Below are 21315 nucleotides of genomic sequence, written 5' to 3' on the forward strand. Positions count from 1 at the left end.
TTTTATTTTTTATTATTTTGGTCAGGGAGAAAGCTGGCTGGTGTATTTTTTAGAGATACCAGTTAGTAGGGCTGACTGCTCTTAATTACCAGTCACATCATGCTGTAAAATTTTCCCTGGTAGCACAAGAAGGAGTGGTCTAAATAAACCACTCTTCACTTTATCTTCTGATTCAAGAGCAGGTTTGCAGGATTCTCTTCAGGTTTACTTTCATCCTCCTTTCTTACATTTAGACTGTGTGGGATGAGTTCCCTTTTCTGAAGAGTGCACGCTTCCCCTTGCACGGGGGAAGGCTCACGAATTGTGAGTCGGAGCAGCCCTCAGTTTTTGCTCCACTGGGCAGTCCTGGCAGCTCTGAGATGCTCCCATAACAGCCCACTGCCCCCGAGGTCACCTGCAGAAGGAGTTGCTGGAGGTCAGCAGAGTATCACATTTACAAGTCAACAGGCAGATGCCCTGGGGATTATTGCAGTGGCTGTACCTGTGCTCAGGGTTTAGCAGCCGATGATGTGATTGTGTGCCTCTGTTGTCCAAGTAAACACAGAAAAGATGTACAGTGTTTCCTGGAGTTAGACAAACCCAAGATTAGTCTGAACTGAGAGTGGAACAGGTTAACTGATCTTTCTCTACCCTAAGCTTTCATTTGTCCCTCGCAGCACTGAGCTGTCAATAGAGTGTACAGACTGATAAGTATAGGTTCTCCTCAGCCTGGAGATTTCTGTCTGATAAGATGGCCTTAAAAAAGAGAGAGAGAGAGAAAGTACGTTAACTGCTTTGACTGCAAAATACCCCCTGGTAGCCAGAGATAAGACACCTTGAGCTGCTCAGAAGACCTTAGACAGGATGTAAATGAAGCCAACAGAAAAAAAAAAAAGAATAATTTCAAATCCAGCTGCTATTCTGCTCTGCCCTTATTTCCAGCCCTGACAGCAAAAGGCTTAATTTACTATATTTCACACCAGGCTTCCATTCTACACTGAGGAAGCTACAAAAGGTTGTTTAAGATATAGGCTTTAACAAAGTGGAGATCTCTTTATTTTTGGAGAGGCCTCTATTTCAGATATTTAATCGTGCATTTCAGCAGGCTTTGGTGAATAGAAATTATACAGAAGAGAAGGAAAATCCTGCCTTTTACAAAGAATTTCACCTTCTCTTTTTTATAATTTAATCACCCAAATAAACCTGTATTAACATGAAAGGACTGAGTGAAGCATATACATACTTTAAATGCAACTATTACCTTGCAAAATTCCACATAGAGGGACTGATATTCTGCAAGATAAGCAGACGGTAGGTGTGACAGTTTCCATGTGACATCTTCATAGTACAATTTGGTCTTCTGAGCACTGTGAGCTGGGAAATTTGTTAAGTCTCTCTTACAGGCCAGACCACCTGTATATTAATGGAAGCTAAGCACAATCTGTGCCTGTCCTATGGCATAGACATCCACATGTGTTCCCATTCAGGCAAACCTGGGGAAAATGAGGGTCAGGAGGAAAGCACTATCTTACACAGCATTTGGACTGCACTGAAGATGTTCCCTGTGTGGTTTGCCCCTAGTGTGACTTTGCTGCACTAGAGTTGGTGTAAGCATTTGTCTGCCATCCTGTTAAAATCAAGGTTACCTTTGCTCCAGGATATCTTTTTTAGCAGCTGTGCAGCATATCTGCACTAAGTCAGATCTAAAAGAAGAGGCCCTAAAATGTGATATTGATGGACTATAAGAAGCTACATAGAATTGGCTATCCAAAACTTACCTCCCTGGATTTACCTTGCTGTGGTAGGCACCTCTTCTTTTCATGAAAATTTCTCAGGTTGCTGTGGTTTGGTGGTTTGTGCAAACCATCCTAGTGTGAGCATCTGGGTACCCAGTGCCTTTGATCAGCCTGCTGCATGGAGAATGTCACACTAAGCCGGGACTTGTTCGGCACTTTCAGCAGAAAGAGCTGTGTTCCTGTCTTCCCTACCTAGGGGCCAAGTAGGTGAAGTACTACATGGCATGAGGCCTTGATTCAGCTCTCTGAGTATCCTCAGGGGATTCAAAGCCATGTTTCCTGCCTCTGAGCAGAGGGTCTTAGGTTGTCCAAAGGTCCCTTCTCCTGGAAGTTGGGCATGCTGAAGGAAAGAGTATCCTGTTCATAGAACTGGTAGGAGCACATTTGAGAAGGAACTTGTTACCCCATGGAGAAATATGCTCATTTAGTCCAGGGGTTCTTGCAGTCTGGAACTCAAGTTTATTTTTGTTTTTATCCAGTGCCTCTTTAATGTGTAAAGAGCCCAGTACTCCCCTTTCCCAGCTGAGTGCCCAAGCTGCGAGGCTGCAGACCTTTTCCTGGTTCCCCCCCAGGGCCCCATGAATTCTGCTTTCTTTGCTTCTTGGGCTCCTGGAGACACCTAGGTCCCTTTGCAGAGCTAGGTCCAGGAGTTTTCACCTGTGTAAATAAGACCTCCACCACATTTCTGTCATTCTAAGAAATAAGCAGTTCTGTGTTTATTTACTGTATTTAATTCCAGCACACTGTAAAATAACACTGATGTGTTTTTGAAAGCGTTAACTGCCTACACTGCTTTTTCTTGATCTTAATTTCCTTTTACTTTCCATTTCCTTGGAAAGATTTTTAGATATCTTTGCCTGGGTTTCTTTCAGATGCAATTATTGACTCCCTTCTTTCTCTCTGCCCTGTATTTCTTTCTTTTGCTTCTCCACACATTGCCTTCCTTCTTTTCTCTGTCCTAATTTAGCCCCCTCTTAGCTGTCCTGCTGTTGCTGTTCTGATCTAAAGGCAATGAGGGAAAGAATTGGGATAGTTGAAATGCAGGCACAAGTGGGATGGACAGGCATAAATGATAAAAAATGGGGGACCTTCATGATTAAACTCCAGATTAACTGAAAGGAGGGAGATGCTCAAATCAGGACCCAAGGTGATGCTTGTCATCTCAGGGGATTCTGCTTGCAAATCCCGCCCAGAGGCTCCATCTTTTGTCTGAGCCTGCAGCCAGGGCCGTTTTGACAGCCTGCCTTTCTCCCTGCAGGGTCCTGCAGCTGAGTGGGAATGGGGACTTGGAGGGCAGCTGTGAAGCAGGGTCTCCTTCAGCTCTTAGGGCCTGATCTTCTGCACCATTTGATTTTGGGAAGGAAAGAGAAATAGTGACATTTCTCTGAGTTAAGACACACTCCTTATGTTGTGACCTAGGAAAGAAAGAAACAGTCAGCTTGTTTTAATACCTATATATCTTGGAAGTTTGACTGGGAGTTTACAGGGATTGCTGTCTCTGAGGCTTTCAGAAGGAGCTGCAGTGTGGGGGGAGAGGGAGGGAGAGGGCTTTGGTCCTATTCATGGTGGTGCCTGGGGGAGAGCACAACCCAGTGAAAACAGGAGGCAGAGGGAAATACTGGGGTCCAGTGAAGAATCCCAAACTGTTCTTAATAAGCTGTACAAATACTGTTATCAGCACAACAAATTATAATAATTACTCTCTAGCAAAAACCTGATTGACTGAATCACTACTTTTAGTACACGAGGTTGTTAATATACAGGTTCTTAGGAGATCATTATTATGTACAAGTTTGCTGGAGTATTTGAATGGGCTTTTGCTCTGCCATTATCTTCATTTTAAATGCAATTATTCTCAGGGTGTTTTTTTCTGACCCTAGCTTCAGATGGAACAAGCCTGGTGGTCTCTGACTCATACTGTAGAAACAAACAAAAACAAGGACTAAAAGAAACAGTAACTTAACAGCGGAAGGAATACAGTGTAAATGTGTTTGTCACATTTAAGCAGTGGACAAACGAGCTCATTTGAATCGCTTAGTGCTTGTACAGTCACAACTAAACAACTCCTGTAAATTAATTGTGTGACATGTGATTCCCAATTATGGAAAGCAGTATAATAAGCTGTGAGGATGGTGACTGTCATTAGTTATATGTACAGGAGTGTGGAAAATTACTTATGCTTTCTCTTTGCCTATGGAGGCACAAAATGCCAACTTCCTCAAACAAGCAGAAGGGTAGCTCTGTTTTCTTCTAGTTGCAAATGGAGTTTTGTGTATGATTTGAAAGGTGGAGCAGAATATGAACTGCTTACATTTTCTTTAATTTGGCTGCAGAAGATGGAATTCATCGGGCTCCGTCTGTTCAAATGAACTTTAAGCAACAATCAAGGAAAACATTTATGCTCCTCTTTACATATGTAATGGTAATATGTCTTCTGAAGAAGACATAATGGAGCTGGAGCCTTAGGTTACCTTAGGAGAGCAATACAGGAATGTTAACTACTTATGTAGGCATTAAAGGCATTTTATAAAAGCAAGCAGGTTTTTCCTGTGAGGTATTAAAGTGACTTATTTGTTGTTTCTAGGAGCTGCCTTTCCTCTGATTATGAAATATAAAATGGGGAAACCTCCCTACCAGCTGTCTCATTCTTTTGGTCAGAAGCCCCTGTATGTTTCTCCCCCAGTAATCTAACTGTTAATGCATTTAATTGGTGCTCCCAAAGCAGCTTTGAAATATTGATAGATTTTAAAAAACATCTGTAAATTATAAATAATTTTTAAAGTTCACATTTCTCTTTTGAATGCCCATTACAGAGTATTAGTTTTCAAGCCATTTAATAAGTTATGAGATAAATGAGTGAGTTTAATGTGAGGTCACTGATGTGAAAAAAATGTGATGATTATATTAAAGTTTCAGCTTTTCCAAAACTGTGTACATTTCTATTGAAAGTAAAAAGAGAATGTTATGTAATAATGTATATTTTATTTAAAATTGCTTTAAAGATTAGCCCTACCTTCTACTTCTATTAAAACTTCAAAACTATAGCTTGTTTCAGTGACACATATGTTAGGCCATCTGAAGCCATGTTAATCCTTAAACACTGTCCTTTGATCTTCTAGTTATTTAGATCTATTCAGCACACAGCACAATATTGTTTTATTTCAGCAATATCTAACCTCTTCATTTGCTATTTATTCACACCTGCATATTCCCCTAAGATTCCTTATCTCATTTTCAGGGTAGCCCTGCAGACAATTAGTGGTGGTAATAATATAAAATGTGGCCAGCACTAAAACCTGAAATGGCCATTACAACTAAACTATATGATATATAATAACCACTCCACTCAATTACCTGCACAAAAATGCAAGGATTTAAAACAGCAGAGCCTTAGCATACATCCAGTTAACTGACCTACCTACCTACCTGCTATTAGTCCTTCCTTTCTTGCAAATCATGTTGTACCTTGTGGCATGCTGTCCAGTGAATTAGCAATGCTGTACATTTGTATGAGTTTTCCCACCTTTTCAATAGGTGTATATAAGCACATATGAGTCCCTGCACTGGCATGTGAACAGGTCTTTGACTGGTAGGACAATAAATAATAACTACATAATAACCCAAGGCATAAATGCATACATGTGCATTCACAATCCATGTGCCTGTGGCAATATGGAGTACACAGGTTTATGTGCTGCTGCTTGGTGTACTTGATTTTTCATTTTTAGTATCTATTATCATCCTATGTAGCTCATTATTTTTTACCTGAAAAAAGAAACCTTTAAAGACACCTTGCTATTTAGTACTTTGGGTCCTTGGGGATGGTTGTGTCACCAGTCTGCCATTACTGTTATAGGAGAAAAGTAGTGAGCACATACCAGCAGGACCCAGAGCTGGGGGGTGTCTGTCCATCTCAGCTGCTGGGCTTTCTCTTTGGTCGAATCCAGCAGTTTAAGCATTTTGCCAGCTCTGTGTTTCAGGGGAGAAAGTATTAGTCTTGCAGGAATGGCTCAGACTGCAGGTTCTGTTTCTTCCTTACAAAGATTACATTTGTAACCTGAGGCAAAGCATTCCAGCTTGTCTGTGCGCGTTACTTGAGCAGCAAAATGGGGCAAATGGAAAACTGCTGCTTACAGGATATTGAAAATATTAATTTGTTCGTACGTGTAAACTCTGTTCTATCAGAGGGCCCCTATGTATTATGGCACATAAAGGTTAGCTGACATTTGCTTTAGGAATGTGGCCATTTGTCTAGTGGCAGCAAAAACATGTTTAAATCATGCAGAAAAATAAGCCACGATAAAGCAAGTGCCCTGAAGTCTACTCCAGCAAAAGCATGTGTATGTCATAGACCTTCCTGGTGGCTGAGTAACATCTTTCTGAAGCACTCCTGTTCATTCAGTCAGGGATAAGATCACTTTTAAAACCTTGTGTCTGCTGGGGTTGGCACATGAGTGGCTGGCTGCTAACTCCACAGAGGTGCTTTTGTGCTCTTGTGCTTTTCCCTTTCTTCCCCCGTTTCATGGGATAACTCCTTCTGGTGCTGCTTCACTCTTCTGCTAGTGAGTGCTTCCCCATCAATACTACTGAACAGGTGTTACTCTGCTACTAACTGAGCTTCCAGCTGTCCTTCTCCAACACAGACCAGGCAGAATTTCTTGTTTCGTCCTCTTAGACAGACTAGAGAATTATCAAGCCTGAGATGGAGGTCTTCCTTGCAGGATACGATAGTTTTGTTGCCAGAAGATGGTCAGGAAGGCCTGGCTGGCTAACAAAGACAGTCCTTCAGCTGCTGGGTGTAGTTCCAGTTTTGCATCCCCTTTGGCAGCAGCACAGAGACTGCTGCAGTGTGGCCAGCCAGCAGAATTAGGAAATAAGGACCTCTTTTATTTACTCAGGCTGCTGAATCATGGGCATTCCTGTCTGCTTGGAGAAAAGTCAGGCAGCTCTACTTTCCACTGGAAGTCTCAGGAGTGCTTGGTACTTTCATCTCAGAGTGTTCACACACTTGTTTTAATGTGCTTTATGGAAATGGTGAAACTCAGCAAGTACAGTTGGTGTAGAAAAACATCTGCACTAACTATTCACACACATTTGCATCTTTAAATAGACTTTTAGGCCTTGTTGCCGATTTTCAGCAAAGTTTTTTGGTTGGGAGTGCTAGAGCTTTCTTAGAGTCAGCGAGTGTGAAGTGACTGGTTCCAAAAATTAAAAATTTACATGGACATGTTAAGTGCATCACATTGAAACTCAGAATACTTGCCATAACACAAAAAAGGCATTTACAGTAAGTAGCACTTAGTGAGTGCTGAAGGAAAAAAAAAAAAGGTCGATACAGAAAATATATTTTAAAACTCCATAAACACTCTGTCAAGTACCTGGAGCCCTATTCTGCCCTCAGATAGATGTGTACCACTCCTGGGAACTTGTATGTGTGCATCTGAATTTGGTCCAGAGTATTTTAGAGTGGCTTGTTATAACATTAAAGATCAGATTTGTAACGTTGACATATAGCTCAGTGTGTAGGTGTCTGCAGATTTATATACAGGCAGCTGTGTGCAGAGTTGCAGCAAACTGCATTTTCTGTGAGAGCAATGGGTGCAAAGGGGTTTGAAGCCCTTTACCACGACAGCAGGTCAAACTTTACCCCCAGTGCAGAGCTGGCTCTGTAGTGAGATCCTCTGGGAAAGCTGGAGTGGAGCCTGCATCCCAAGCATCTGGCTCACTGCAGACTTAAGCTGAGCTCTTCCATCTCAGTTTTGAGGACCAAGGCTGCTTACCTTGTGCCTGTGCACGTGGAGTAGCCTCAGTGCAGAGCAGCAGGTCACACTTTGCTCCCCTTCTGAGGGACATGCTCTTAGTGGTTGCACCTTAATTTTATGGGGCAGCATCCTTGTGGGAAAGGTGGGGAGATGGCAGGACAGGCATTGCCATCACTCACGTCCTGCTGCAGCAGTAATTACCCTCAGCCCAGGGGAACCACTAGTTCCCATACCCATTCCTACCCAGCCCCTGAGCCCAGCTGGCACGTTAGTCCACTGCACACAATGTTCCCAGTGTTCAGGTTGGAGTCTGCACAGCAAAAGTCACTGCAGTGAAACATTTCCTTTGCTGCAGAGGGGTGGTTTCAAAAGCCTTTCTGTGGGTCACTGACAGCTGATGGGCTTGGCTGTGGGGCCCTTTGTGTGGGGGCAGCCCGGGATCCCTCCTTCCAGAGCATGTGCCCCTTGCACACAGGCTGTCCCCTGCCCCACCATGCCAGGGGCCGGGGGGAGTCGGGAAAATGTGTTGGAGGCATTGTTAGGCTTGTACTCAGGAAAATCCTGTTGTCCTCCGCCTTGCGGAATTCCTCCTGCCTTGCTGGCTCTTCTGTAGCTCTGAGATTGAAAGGTTTTCACTTCTCAAAGTGAAAGGACACAAGTCTGACTTGCAAGTGGCTTGCTCTTCTCCCTTTTGCACAAAGAGAATTTCTCTGTAGAATTAGCACGGGCTGTGATTAAAAAACGCAGCGGCAAAGTGTCTCACATTTCCCTTTGCCGGCTGGAAAGTAACACTGTGCTATAGTTACGTTCTTCCCCCTCGGCTTTCCTTACCCTTGCATGAAAGCTGAGGAGACTCCCAGGCAGACAAGAAGAATTGGGTGGGGGAAAGGGGCTGCCACTGCTTGTGCCGTGGTCACATTCCAGGCTTGATCCTGACCCTGCTGCCAGCCTGACAGCCTGCCGGGATCCACGAACCGGGGGGAATAATTGTATAAGAGGCAAAACCGGGCAGGCAGCGGCCACAGAAACGAAGTGATTTACTGCTATGTCAGTGATGGTACACTATTTATAGCACTTACTATATATTCCTCTAAACATTTTTACAATAATATATCATTTCTCCGTAGGATATACATTTTAATAGTAAATTTGGTTACGAAATATGTTGCCTAGGCAGTCACAGACTATTTTTCTTCACTCGGTTGCTTGACATAAATTCCTGTTTATCTGCCATCAGTGGGTATATGTCAGAAATATATTGGATTTTTAAAGAACAAAAGGTTTTCCCATTTAAAAGACCTAGCTGGAAAGAGGCATTTAATATAAAATTTAGAACTGGAGAAAACCTTAACATATTTTTCTGAAAATGCTTGTTCCACTGTTTTGATAATTTCCAGTTTTAGAGTCAAATCCAGCAATTAAAAAGGGCAGTACACAGACTTACATTAAAAGTCTCCTGTGAATATTGCAGTCATTAATGTGCCATCTTAAAAAACTCACCTGACTGGTTTTGTTTAGTGTGTGTGACAATGAGGAATTTTGCACATTGGGAAGCATTTTAGCAGATGACAGTACTTTTGCTGGAAAGAAGGATTTTTATGTTTCGATTTTTTTGATAAACAAGCAGCACTGGTTTTGGTTCAAAAACATGGCACTCAGGCCAGGAGTTGAGTTTCTCATTTAAATACATACCAGTAGTGCAGATTTGTATGTAGGTAGTTACAGATGTATAGTATGTGTGTGTGTGCAAAAGATGTGTTTAATTTGTGGAACCCTCCTCTCCAAGACGTAAACAAGAGGATAAAAACCCATGCAGTTTCCAAGTTATCCTGAAAAGCATTGTGTCAACGGGCAGGCATCCAGCAATGGTGTTTGGTTGTTTTCTCAGAGTTAGATGGTTGCCATCTGGCATTGATAGTGAGATGGCGTTGTCATCAGTTTCTAGATGCAGGAAAGGAATGAATCCTCATCTGTTTCCTGTGGATAAGCAAGAGGTTGATAATCTAGTAAAATCTCTTTACCTTAAAGTAATCAGGCTTGGAATTTGTTTATATAATATAGGCCAGCTCTAACTTTTGTGTTATTGCAGTAAATTTCTTGAGAGAAACCTGAAGATGTTAAGAAACTCTGCTTTGCAAGAATACCTTTAGAAAGATATTTTTCAAGAGGTTTATTATATTTTTTTCCTGTAGTGTTACTGTAGTCAGTTTTACTTTTAAAAGGAAAAAAAACCTCAAGCATTGCCACTGGAAAGGAGTAGAAGAATTATTTGATGTACAATGATCTTTCAAACTTTCTTTTAATATTTTAAAGGAGTTTTAGGTTAATATCAGTGTGATCACTGAAGTATAGTTACCTGCATTTAAAACAAAAGGTGCAAAAACTGTACATCACATCTCTTAAAAAAATATTTACAACTTTCCCTGTTTAGAGATGAGGTAATACCATAGATAACTAGTCCATTTATTATCTGGCCAGCATTTCTGCTTTGTCTTTTCCTGGTAACTCGTAAATCTTTCAGCTTTTACCATAAACGTTTATCATTTTTCCTGTTTCCAGTTTTTTACAAGTTGCTTTGTCTGCGATCACCTCACAGTACAGGTCCTGCTGTACTGAGGAAGTTCAGCTGGCTGAGGCCTTTGCAAAAAAAGGAAGAAATGGTGGGCAACCTCTTGAACTTAAAAAAAAAAAAGCTGTTCATGGCTGACCCTTGTGACACTTTCCCATTTTCCTTGATCCTGGTTGTTGGTTTGTTAGATTGTTTTGAACATTCAGTGATCCAGCTGCCAGCTTTCAGTAGCTAAATTGTATCATTATTGGAGAAATGTGGTTGCACTTTATTAGAGAAAGCATCAGTGTTTATATTGTTGTCCTGTTCCTCCCTTGTAATGTTTCCTAATATTGTTTAGAATAACACCCAAGTCTCTCCTAGAAATAGCCTTTACAAAGTTTCCTGTGTTCAGAATCAACTTCAAAGGAAAAAATACCACAAACCTGTGGCAAAGCAGGGCGAATCTTTTCATTAAATATTAGGTGTGTGGGTTGAGTGTATTCATTTTAAAGCATTCCTGTAATATTTTCTTCTTTCCTTTGACTCTTCAGATACTCACATAATATGCAAATAGTTTTACAATGGATACAAAAGAAACATTAAATATATTAAAATCTGCATTTTAATAAAGTTGTCAATGTATAAGACATATCCTGCAACTGGGAAAAAATGATAAAAAAGCAATAAAAAGTTAATATAGGCACAGAACTATTTTAATAACTTCTAATGTTTTACAATATGATAAAAATAAATGTGGTCTTGAAACTGTTGGATCTCAATGTAAGAAATGCCCTAGTCTGGGTTTAATGCTTTAGCTATTTAGGAGTAGCAGTCCTGAGTTATTCATATGCATTTTCTACCTCCTTTTGACACTTGGGATTAAGCTTGTGGGCGTGTTTCTTTTTCATTTCAGACGGAGTGGATGTTGAGGATGACCCCTCTTGCTCATGGCCAGCATCATCGCCTTCTAGCAAGGACCAGACTTCCCCGAGCCATGGAGAAGGCTGTGATTTTGGAGAAGAGGAAGGAGGCCCAGGTTTGCCCTATCCGTGCCAGTTCTGTGACAAATCCTTCAGCCGCCTCAGCTACCTAAAGCACCACGAGCAGAGCCACAGTGACAAGCTCCCCTTCAAATGCACGTACTGCAGCCGTCTCTTCAAACACAAGCGCAGCAGGGACCGCCACATAAAGCTTCACACGGGAGACAAGAAGTATCACTGCAGTGAGTGTGATGCGGCCTTCTCCAGGAGCGATCATCTCAAAATCCACTTAAAGACTCACACGTCCAACAAGCCATATAAGTGTGCCATTTGTAGGCGTGGGTTCCTGTCCTCTAGCTCACTGCATGGACACATGCAGGTTCACGAGAGGAACAAAGATGGCTCCCAGTCCGCTTCCCGGATGGAGGACTGGAAAATGAAGGACACTCAGAAATGCAGCCAGTGCGAAGAAGGCTTTGATTTTCCTGAAGACCTTCAGAAGCACATTGCAGAATGTCACCCTGAGTGCTCCCCTAATGAGGACCGATCTGCTCTTCAGTGTGTTTACTGTCATGAACTCTTTGTAGAGGAAACGTCCCTAGTAAATCACATGGAGCAGGCTCATAATGGTGAGAAGAAGAATTCGTGCAGCATTTGCTCTGAGAACTTTCATACTGTGGAGGAGCTGTACAGCCACATGGACAGTCACCAGCAGCCAGAGTCATGCAACCACAGCAACAGCCCGTCTTTGGTAACTGTGGGGTACACATCAGTCTCTAGCACTACCCCAGATTCAAACCTCTCCGTGGATAGCTCAACAATGGTGGAAACGGCTCCTCCTATACCAAAAGGTCGTGGAAGGAAGCGGGCAGCTCAGCAAGTGCCAGATATCACTGGTCCTTCAAGTAAGCAGGCAAAAGTTACTTATAGCTGCATTTATTGCAACAAACAGTTGTTCTCCAGCCTTGCAGTTTTGCAGATACACCTGAAAACTATGCATTTAGATAAACCCGAACAAGCCCATATCTGTCAGTATTGTTTGGAGGTATTGCCATCTCTCTACAATCTGAATGAACATCTTAAGCAAGTCCATGAAGCTCCAGACCCAGCACTGATTGTTTCTACCATGCCTGCCATGGTCTACCAGTGCAACTTCTGTTCTGAAGTGTTCAATGACCTCAACACCCTTCAGGAACACATTCGATGTTCTCATGGATTTGCCAACCCTGCTGCTAAGGACAGTAATGCATTCTTTTGTCCCCATTGCTACATGGGATTTCTTACAGATTCTTCCCTGGAAGAGCATATTAGACAAGTCCATTGTGATCTTAGCAGTTCCCGTTTTGGTTCTCCTGTGCTCGGGACCCCAAAAGACCCAGTAGTGGAAGTGTATTCTTGTTCTTACTGTACCAATTCTCCAATATTTAATAGTGTTCTTAAACTGAACAAGCATATCAAGGAGAACCATAAGAACATTCCTTTGGCGCTGAATTACATCCACAATGGGAAAAAGTCCAGAGCCATGAGTCCATTATCTCCTGTAACCATTGAGCAGACCTCTTTAAAGATGATGCAGGCAGTTGGAGGTGCTCCTCCTCGTCCTGCTGGGGAATATATTTGTAATCAGTGTGGTGCTAAGTATACTTCCTTGGATGGTTTTCAGACTCATTTGAAAACACATCTTGACACTGTCCTGCCAAAACTGACCTGCCCTCAGTGCAACAAGGAATTTCCAAATCAGGAGTCACTGCTGAAGCACGTTACCATTCATTTCATGATCACCTCAACCTACTACATCTGTGAAAGCTGTGACAAGCAGTTCACTTCTGTGGATGACTTGCAGAAACACCTACTAGACATGCATACATTCGTGTTCTTCCGCTGCACCTTGTGCCAAGAGGTTTTTGACTCCAAAGTCTCCATCCAGCTGCACTTGGCTGTGAAGCACAGCAATGAGAAGAAGGTCTACAGATGTACGTCTTGCAACTGGGATTTCCGCAATGAGACTGACCTGCAGCTTCATGTGAAGCACAACCACCTGGAGAACCAAGGCAAAGTACACAAGTGCATCTTCTGTGGTGAATCCTTTGGTACGGAGGTGGAGCTGCAGTGTCACATCACTACGCACAGCAAGAAGTACAACTGCAAGTTCTGCAGCAAAGCTTTCCATGCTATCATCTTGCTGGAAAAGCACTTGAGGGAAAAACACTGTGTTTTTGAAACAAAAACTCCAAACTGTGGAACGAATGGGGCATCTGAGCAAGTTCAGAAAGAGGAAGTGGAACTCCAGACCTTGTTGACAAATAGCCAGGAGTCCCACAACAGCCACGATGGCAGTGAAGAAGATGTGGACACATCTGAGCCTATGTATGGCTGTGACATTTGTGGAGCAGCTTACACCATGGAGACTCTCTTGCAGAATCACCAGCTGCGAGACCACAACATTCGACCCGGAGAAAGCGCCATAGTGAAGAAAAAGGCTGAGCTCATTAAAGGGAATTACAAGTGTAATGTGTGCTCTCGAACATTCTTCTCCGAAAATGGGCTTCGAGAGCACATGCAGACACACTTGGGACCAGTGAAACACTACATGTGCCCAATCTGTGGCGAGCGGTTTCCATCTCTTCTGACTCTTACTGAGCATAAGGTCACACATAGTAAGAGCCTGGACACTGGAAACTGCAGGATTTGCAAGATGCCACTCCAGAGCGAGGAGGAATTTCTAGAGCATTGCCAAATGCACCCTGACCTGAGGAACTCCTTGACAGGGTTCCGCTGCGTGGTGTGCATGCAGACAGTGACCTCCACGCTGGAACTGAAAATCCACGGCACGTTCCATATGCAGAAAACTGGAAATGGTTCTGCCGTGCAGTCCACGGGACGGGCACAGCACCTCCAGAAACTGTACAAGTGTGCGTCTTGCCTGAAGGAATTCCGCTCGAAACAGGATTTAGTGAAACTGGACATCAACGGTCTGCCATATGGTCTGTGTGCTAGCTGTGTTAATCTCAGTAAAAGTGGTAGTCCAAGTGTCAACATCCCTTCGAGCAGTAACAGACAAGGCATGGGCCAAAATGAGAACTTGAGTTCCATTGAGAGCAAAAGCAAGGCAGGGGGACTGAAGACTCGCTGTTCTAGTTGCAATGTAAAGTTTGAATCAGAAACTGAACTCCAAAATCACATTCAGTCAATCCACAGAGAGCTTGTTCCAGACAGCAACAGTACACAGCTGAAAACACCACAAGTATCTCCAATGCCTAGAATCAGCCCCTCCCAAACTGAAGAGGTAACCCTTTTTTCTTTGCTCTTGACACCTTCCATCCTTTTGGAAAAAATCCCCCTTTTTTCAAGCTGTCTTGTAACTTTTCATGAAATGCTTAGGCTGATCCATGTTTCATTTCCATCCACAGCCATTAGCTAGTAATTACTTGCTTCTTGATATGCCTTACATCTTGGATTGAGTTTTGCAGAATAGGACTTATTCCAGTCTCCCTAGGATATTGTCTTCTGTATCACTGAGGAGACCTATCTTCATGCCAGCACAACTGAGATCTGGAATCTTATCCTAGCTCCCATATGCATTGGAATCCCCAGCTAGGAGTTGTGCTTACGGCAGAGAGCATTAATGACAGAGGAGTAGACACAGTGAGCCAAAATGCTGGCATAAGGGGTTGATTTTTTAAAAAATATTTGTGAGCAACAAACTGAGGGTATTTTTGTTAATTGTGTTGTAGACTTTCATTTTTCCCTCTTATAGCATATTTTGATTAAATAGAAATGCAATGCTAGCCTAAGGTAAATTGGGAAATCAGTCCTTTGGATGCAATTGCTTGTTGTTTTTCTTTCCATTCCTGATGAAGAACATTTTGATGTCACTAAAATTCCTAGTGCCTGATGACTGAAATTCCATCATGCAGCATAACTTAAAAAGTACAAATCAAACTCTTGAAAGATGTAATCTGCTTCTTCAGTCACCAGTGACCAAGTAATGACACCTGTATGTGGGGAGGTAGTGGAGTCGTGTACTGAGGGAAGGAAATCTCTTTTATCTTCAGAAATGTTACCATTAGAAATTAGAGGTAATGTTTTAGGCATGGTATCTTGCATTATGATTTAGGCATGATATCTCGCATCTTGTAATTCAGGAAGCCTAAAAACTCAGCACAAGCAAATTTTAAGAAGGAACAGGTTTTGTTTCAAGAAAGCTTTTAGCCTATAATGGTACGAACATGGTGCAACCCATTGCTGTGAATGTGTTTGGATATCCTGTGGCTAGGGAGCTGCTGCTCTTCCATCACCTTCCTCACTCCCAGTTTGTGAGCCCATCTGTTGGGAAAGATATCTCTCAGCATGTCACTCAACAGTGTTTTGCAAACTGGAAGGCAGGAGGGGGGCAGAGAGGGAAGAGTGAGGGTACATCAGCATATGTGGACCAAGGGGTAAGTATTTATGGAGCTTCTGAGAACACAGATGAAGATAGGGCTGGGAGAAGGACACTGAGGTAGCACAGAGCCTGGAGTGCCATGAGGAGCTGAGAGTTCAGGATGAAGTACTAGGCAAGATGCACCTCCCAGGGAAAGGTCCTGTGCTTTCATAACTTCTTCATCTCTGGCTTGTGCATTGGGTGGTGTTAGGGGACACCTGAGGAATGGGAGGTGGTGTGGGATTTCTGGAAGGCTGTTAGACTGAGAACCTGAAGTCTAAGGAAAACCATCTTTTTAAAGAAGAGGGAAGAGGAGTGGCTCTCATTAGTTGTGTTTTAGGCCACTGGTGATCCCACTGCTGCTGAGTTGGAACCACAGGATTACCAGCTGCATGTTTTTAATAGTTCAGAGTCATCCTGGTTTCTGTTTCTGTCATTTTGCACTGAGTGACTACATGAAATCCCTATTCCCAGTCATGTTGGAAGCCAATTCCTGCGACCTCAAACACAATCAGAATCGTGTTAAGTCAGTTACCATGCTAAGATGTTACCAACTTGTCTTTCTCTTGCTTGTAAACTAGACAAAAAGAGATTTGGGAGTCATTTGTGGTGATGTAAGATCAGTTACCTTCAGTGTCATTAGTGAATCTTCCTGTACTCAGATCAGGTATAGTCAGAGTTCTTAGTTATACTTGTAATTGGCATCACATTCCTCTTTGTAATATTTTTTACTTTTATATATAAGTGTATCTAAAGTGAAAAAGCTTTTTAAACTACATGTTTGTGAATAACATTTGTCTCCTTCAAATCACCATTTGCCCCTCACCTCCATTCTGAGGATGTAAATTGAATTTTCAGTGTCTATGGTTCTGGTGTCCACTTAGCAATGTAGACTTTCAGATTCTTTTCTCGTGGGAAGACAAAGCTATCAAATTCCTGATAGAACATTAGTAGTTCTGGAAACAACAAATGCACGTTTGTAAAATCCTGAAAGATAATTAATTTTTCTAGCAGATATTGCTGGTTCAAATTCTAGTGATGCAAGAAAGTGGTAATGTGCAGATGCTTAAAACTGTAGATTGGATAGAAGGAAGTAAAAACATAAGCATATAACATAAAAAGTGAAAAAAAAAAAAGGATTTTTCAAATTTATTATTAGTCACTGGCTTTCCTACTCCATTGGAAGGATATTTCTTGAACTGAATGGGATGTTGAAGACATACTTAAACATGCAATTTTGGGGAAATTTTCAACAAATAGTATTAATAATATCAAGGAGTGAAAATTTCATTTGTGCTGTTGAGAGTCATATGATTTGAGATTTCAACCTATAGATAAAGATTATTTCATTCCTAAGGCAAGAAAAATGGGTATTTTGCATAGATGAGATGTCAGACCATTAATATTGCTGAATACCCCTTTTTACTCAGTAATAGATTTCAGTGATAAGAATATTTGAAAATACCTTTTTAGGATAAAAGATCACACTGGAAGTGTCACTTCCAGCTTCTTTGCCAAGTATTCTCACGGTTGAACTAGAAAATTTTCCTTTTTAGTCTGCTCTCAGTGATGTGATAGGGTGCAATTACCTTACCACAGTATAATATGTTCAGCTGACACCTGCTGAGCTCACCCCATTTGCTGAGTGAAAAATGTTGACCTGAATCATCTCCACTGAAAGTTACCTTCTGGTTGGGATAGAAAATTATGAGTAGTGCTCATCATTGGTTACAACAAGTCAAGGAGCAGGTCAGAACTCATTAAGCCTATCACACTGCTGAATGTAGTACCCCTAAGTTATCACACAGACTTAAACAGGCAGATGGTAGAGATCTAGCTTGTGAAAGAGCCCTAAAATGAGTAGATATGCAGCTTAATCTTTGAGCTGTAATACGGTGCTGGATTCAGCTGGCTGTAGATTTCTTGTAAAGATCTTGAATCACACTGCAAGCACACTTTTAGGCTAGGGTGATAACCTTAGTGATAGTTACTGTATAAAAGCAGAGAACAAGCTCTGGTATGCTGGTGAATTGGGAACTAGACCTTTCTCTGCCACTCATTTGCATTGCTGACTTGGCCAAATCTGCTTGAATGTCTCTGCTTCATTTTCCTTATTCAGAATATAAGATAAATATATCCTGAAAAGTGCATTTCCATGCTTACTTACAATACACTTTTTTTTGTAAAGCACTTGGAAGATGAAAATCTGTTCAAGAAAAACTGTGTGGCCTTGACTCTCTTGTTCCTCCTTGATATGCTGTCAGGCACCTAATGAGAGAGCTCTTGACTCAGCAGAAAGTGTGCCCTCACTTCTTAAGCTTCCAGACTTCTGTATTGCTGAATCACACCAGCATAACAGTGCAATAAATTATATTGTCCATTTCTTAGCCGGCAGGGGAGGGGGGAATGGACTCCAGCTTACACCAACAGTTTCATGGTAAAACCAGAATTATGCTAGAGTATCCACATGTGCAACTGTGCTCAGTTTGGGATCCTGTTGGTAACTTTCAGAGTAGGAGCCTAATTGCTTCTGTATCACTTTGTTCCATGAATGTGAAGCTCATGTGAATACTGTATTACCTGTGGCAATGCAGACAGTGCTTCATTAATAATACAAGAACGCTCTGGGTTCTCTGCTCTCGAGGAGAGAAGGAGCAGCGTGAGTACACGGCCAAATTATTTCAGGAGTGAAGGTGCTTGTTTAGGTGTGGCAAAAGACTTGCAGAAACTCACTGTTTCAGAGATTATCAAAAATGCTGGACAAAGGAGAGAGCTAGCAACTGTCACCCCAGCTGGAGAGCAGGATAAGTGAATGTGGGGCTGCTGCTCTGTCCTGTTGTGGCTGTGCAGAGCTGTGTGCCAGGATGGGCATGTCACAGCAGGGCACACCGGGCACATCACAGCACAGTTCTGGAAGGAGCCATGGAGTGCAGGCTGACAATGAGCTTGTGGAGATGGGGACACAAAATTCAGATGCTGTGGAGAGCTGTTGGCTCCTTGAAACTCAACTTCTCCGACCTCAGATGAATCCAGAAACTATGTCACCCTGCAAGAAAGAATGGAGCTCAGGTAGGTGTACTCTTTTATCATTACATTTTTTTCCTCTTTATTTATTCATGGGCCCTGAATCTACTTTTACTTGCTTACTATTCTTCCCCCCACTTCTCAAAACACTGCCAGACCCACAAAGACAGAAAACAGGAACTGCCTTTTGAAGTAGCTGGTTTATTTCAACAGCATGCACTGGCAGTCAGAGACTGAAAGAAGAGAGAAAAGACTGTAAGCAACCCAGAAATGTTCCCAGATGCATGCTTTTGGCAGGGCAAGCAATAGCGTTTTAGCAATATAAATCACAGTGCTTTTAACTGAAAAAATGCACTGAAATCAATACTCATGCATTTAATTGAAATACATAAAGAAATTAAAATAATCCTCCTCATCAGCAATCCAAGCTGATCATTCTGACTACAGGATTTTTATGAATAAGCACATAAACTTGTAATGTAAACATAAGTAGTGCCTTGGGTTTCCTGTCAGTGAATCCAGGCCCAGAACAAGTGATTTTCATGCTGTATTTTGGATCCAGGGACAGAAAAAGGTAAAGAAGGTTTGTTGCTGGCACAAAGATTTGGCTTTGAAAGAGTTTGCGGAACTAATCTGTGACAAACGTATTTTCTGCTTCTGGAGTTTAAAAATTAGTTCACAAAAAATACCAGTTCTGTCTTCTAGCGTAATTTTAACATTGTTTCAAGAAAGTATTATTTAAAGTGCGACCATATCTGTTCTTAGGGAGGGCTAGCCTGGGTGTTTTTTTGTCACAGTAGCCCACCTCCACTTTGCACTATGCTTTAATTTCTGGTAGTGCCACTACCGTGAATTGGCTGATAAGGTCCAGTCTAAGCATTTCTCTTCTCTTTGTCTTAGCACTTTTGGTGGTGAGCTATCAGAGTCCTACCACAGTTAAGCTTCAAACTTCCCACCTCACACACACCATGAGCTCAGTCTGTGAAAGGAAGGCCATATGTTGGCTGGGAGCTGCTGAACAGAAGCAAGGGGAGAAATTGTAGTGAGATTTCTTTGTTTCCTGTCCACTGATCATTAAAATCTAATGCTGTTTGTCTTGTTATTTGTCAGAGGCTTCAGATGGGGAATTTGGAGAGGCATCTTCTTCACATCTGTGGAAAACTTCTCATGAGAGGACAAAAGGATAACATTTTCTCCAAAATTTTCAAGAGCACTAAACCAAGATTTCCATAAAATGAACCAGGGTGAGGGGGGTGGGGGGGTGGAATGCCTGCTTGAAGAAACATAGAAGAACTGCAGAGGGACACAGGAATGTGGATGAAGTCCTTAAGGATCTCTAGAGAGGGCAAATTTAGGTTCAGCAAAGCTTTATGAGACAAAACATCCATGAGGTGTATACTCCTACAGCTCAGCTGTTCAGCCCATTATCCTCTTGGGGCTTTCCCTGTACTTGTACCTGCTGGCCAACTGACTGGTGTAGCATGCCACCAAAAAGAAAAAAAAAAATTCTGCACATCCCCAGAGGAAAATCACACTAGTGATGAGTGTTTGTATTCTTATCTCAGAATTGGGTAGAAACAAGAAGAAATTTCACACAATTTTCTAGCCTGATAGCCTTTAGGAACAGTACATGGAAAATCTATTCATCTGCTGGTTTGCATACCTCTAGAGGATTCTCTCACTTCTACGTCTAATTTTTGGACTACTCTTGGCCAGTTTCAGGGAAAAAATAATAGATTAATAGTAATCTGAAAGCCTATGAAGTTGTTACAATGTTTGGGAAGAGAGGTGACCCAGCAGGTGATAGATTCCAAATAGGAAAGAAGCCTTTAAGAGATCCAGACCAGGAAGATGGCTGTAGCTGAAGTTTAAACCTGTTTTTTATGCAAAAGTAAAGAGAACACAAGACATGAAATTATAGGAGGAAAGTATGATCTGTTTTTGTGATACTCACAGGCCAGCTTCTTAAGTGACTGTACGCAAGAACTGTTTTCACCACTACTCAATAAAGTTGTTATATATGGTGTGTGCATTGCTTTGTCTTGTACAACAAACAAAACACCCAGATTTGTTACTTTGTCATGAGGGAAATAAAGTGGGCTAACCATTAATTTAAAATGGGTATGTAGCCCCAGCACTGTTTGTTTCATGAAGTTGTACAGAATGAACATAAGAAAACCACCTGACATGTTGTTAAAGGATACTGTTCTTTGACCTGCCAGAGCTCTGTGATAGCAGATAGTTGATCTTAAGCCTGGTGGTTCAAAACTAAGGTACCTTTTTTTCCTGCCAAAGCCATCTTTCATTTATACTGTTTCCTACATTACATTACAAATTATTGGATAAATATGACCTGTGCTATTTTATTCAACATATTTTGCTGGGTATGACATCAGAGACTTCTCTTGCTAACATGCACCCTCACCATGTGACATTCTAGTACAAGAAGCAGAGGGGACAAATGGACAGAGAGGAGATTCCCTCTGAACATCAGGAAACCCTGGCAGAAGTTACCCAGACAGGTTGTGTATCCCTTTGAGATACTCACAAGTCATTTGGAAGTGGTCTCGCTCTAGGTGACCCTTCTTGAGCAGGAGGACAGGACCAGAGGATCCCCAGAGATCAACCTCACACATTTTGTTCTTCTGTGGTTTTCACCCATCCTTTGGGCCCATCTACCAGATGTATGTTGATGTTTCCATGTTGTTCCTTGGTGGCTAAACCTTTGTCACTGGTATATGGCTCCATAAATCAGTGAATAAAAAGGCAGGGCCTCCCTAAGTTCCCTATTAGTAATAAT

At 42.0% G+C, this 21315-nt stretch overlaps 1 protein-coding gene and 1 long non-coding RNA gene across 13 annotated transcripts in view; both read left to right on the top strand.

The window, feature by feature from the left end:
* Positions 1–21315, top strand: part of ZNF521 (zinc finger protein 521) — a 229676-nt gene that overhangs the window by 81928 nt on the left and 126433 nt on the right. For all 12 annotated transcript variants that reach the window (XM_056484126.1, XM_056484116.1, XM_056484115.1 and 9 more), the window contains one exon: positions 11002–14354. In XM_056484126.1, coding sequence (XP_056340101.1) covers positions 11442–14354 — 2913 coding nt within the window. In that variant the 5' untranslated portion in view covers positions 11002–11441. The remainder of the gene's footprint in view (positions 1–11001; positions 14355–21315) is intronic.
* On the top strand, positions 14362–20701 carry LOC130249385 (uncharacterized). Its single transcript, XR_008839785.1, has 2 exons — positions 14362–18560; positions 19626–20701. It is a non-coding gene; the product is annotated as an uncharacterized LOC130249385 (long non-coding RNA).

This window comes from Oenanthe melanoleuca, chromosome 2 (assembly GCF_029582105.1).
Source record: "Oenanthe melanoleuca isolate GR-GAL-2019-014 chromosome 2, OMel1.0, whole genome shotgun sequence".
Classification (NCBI taxonomy): domain Eukaryota; kingdom Metazoa; phylum Chordata; class Aves; order Passeriformes; family Muscicapidae; genus Oenanthe; species Oenanthe melanoleuca.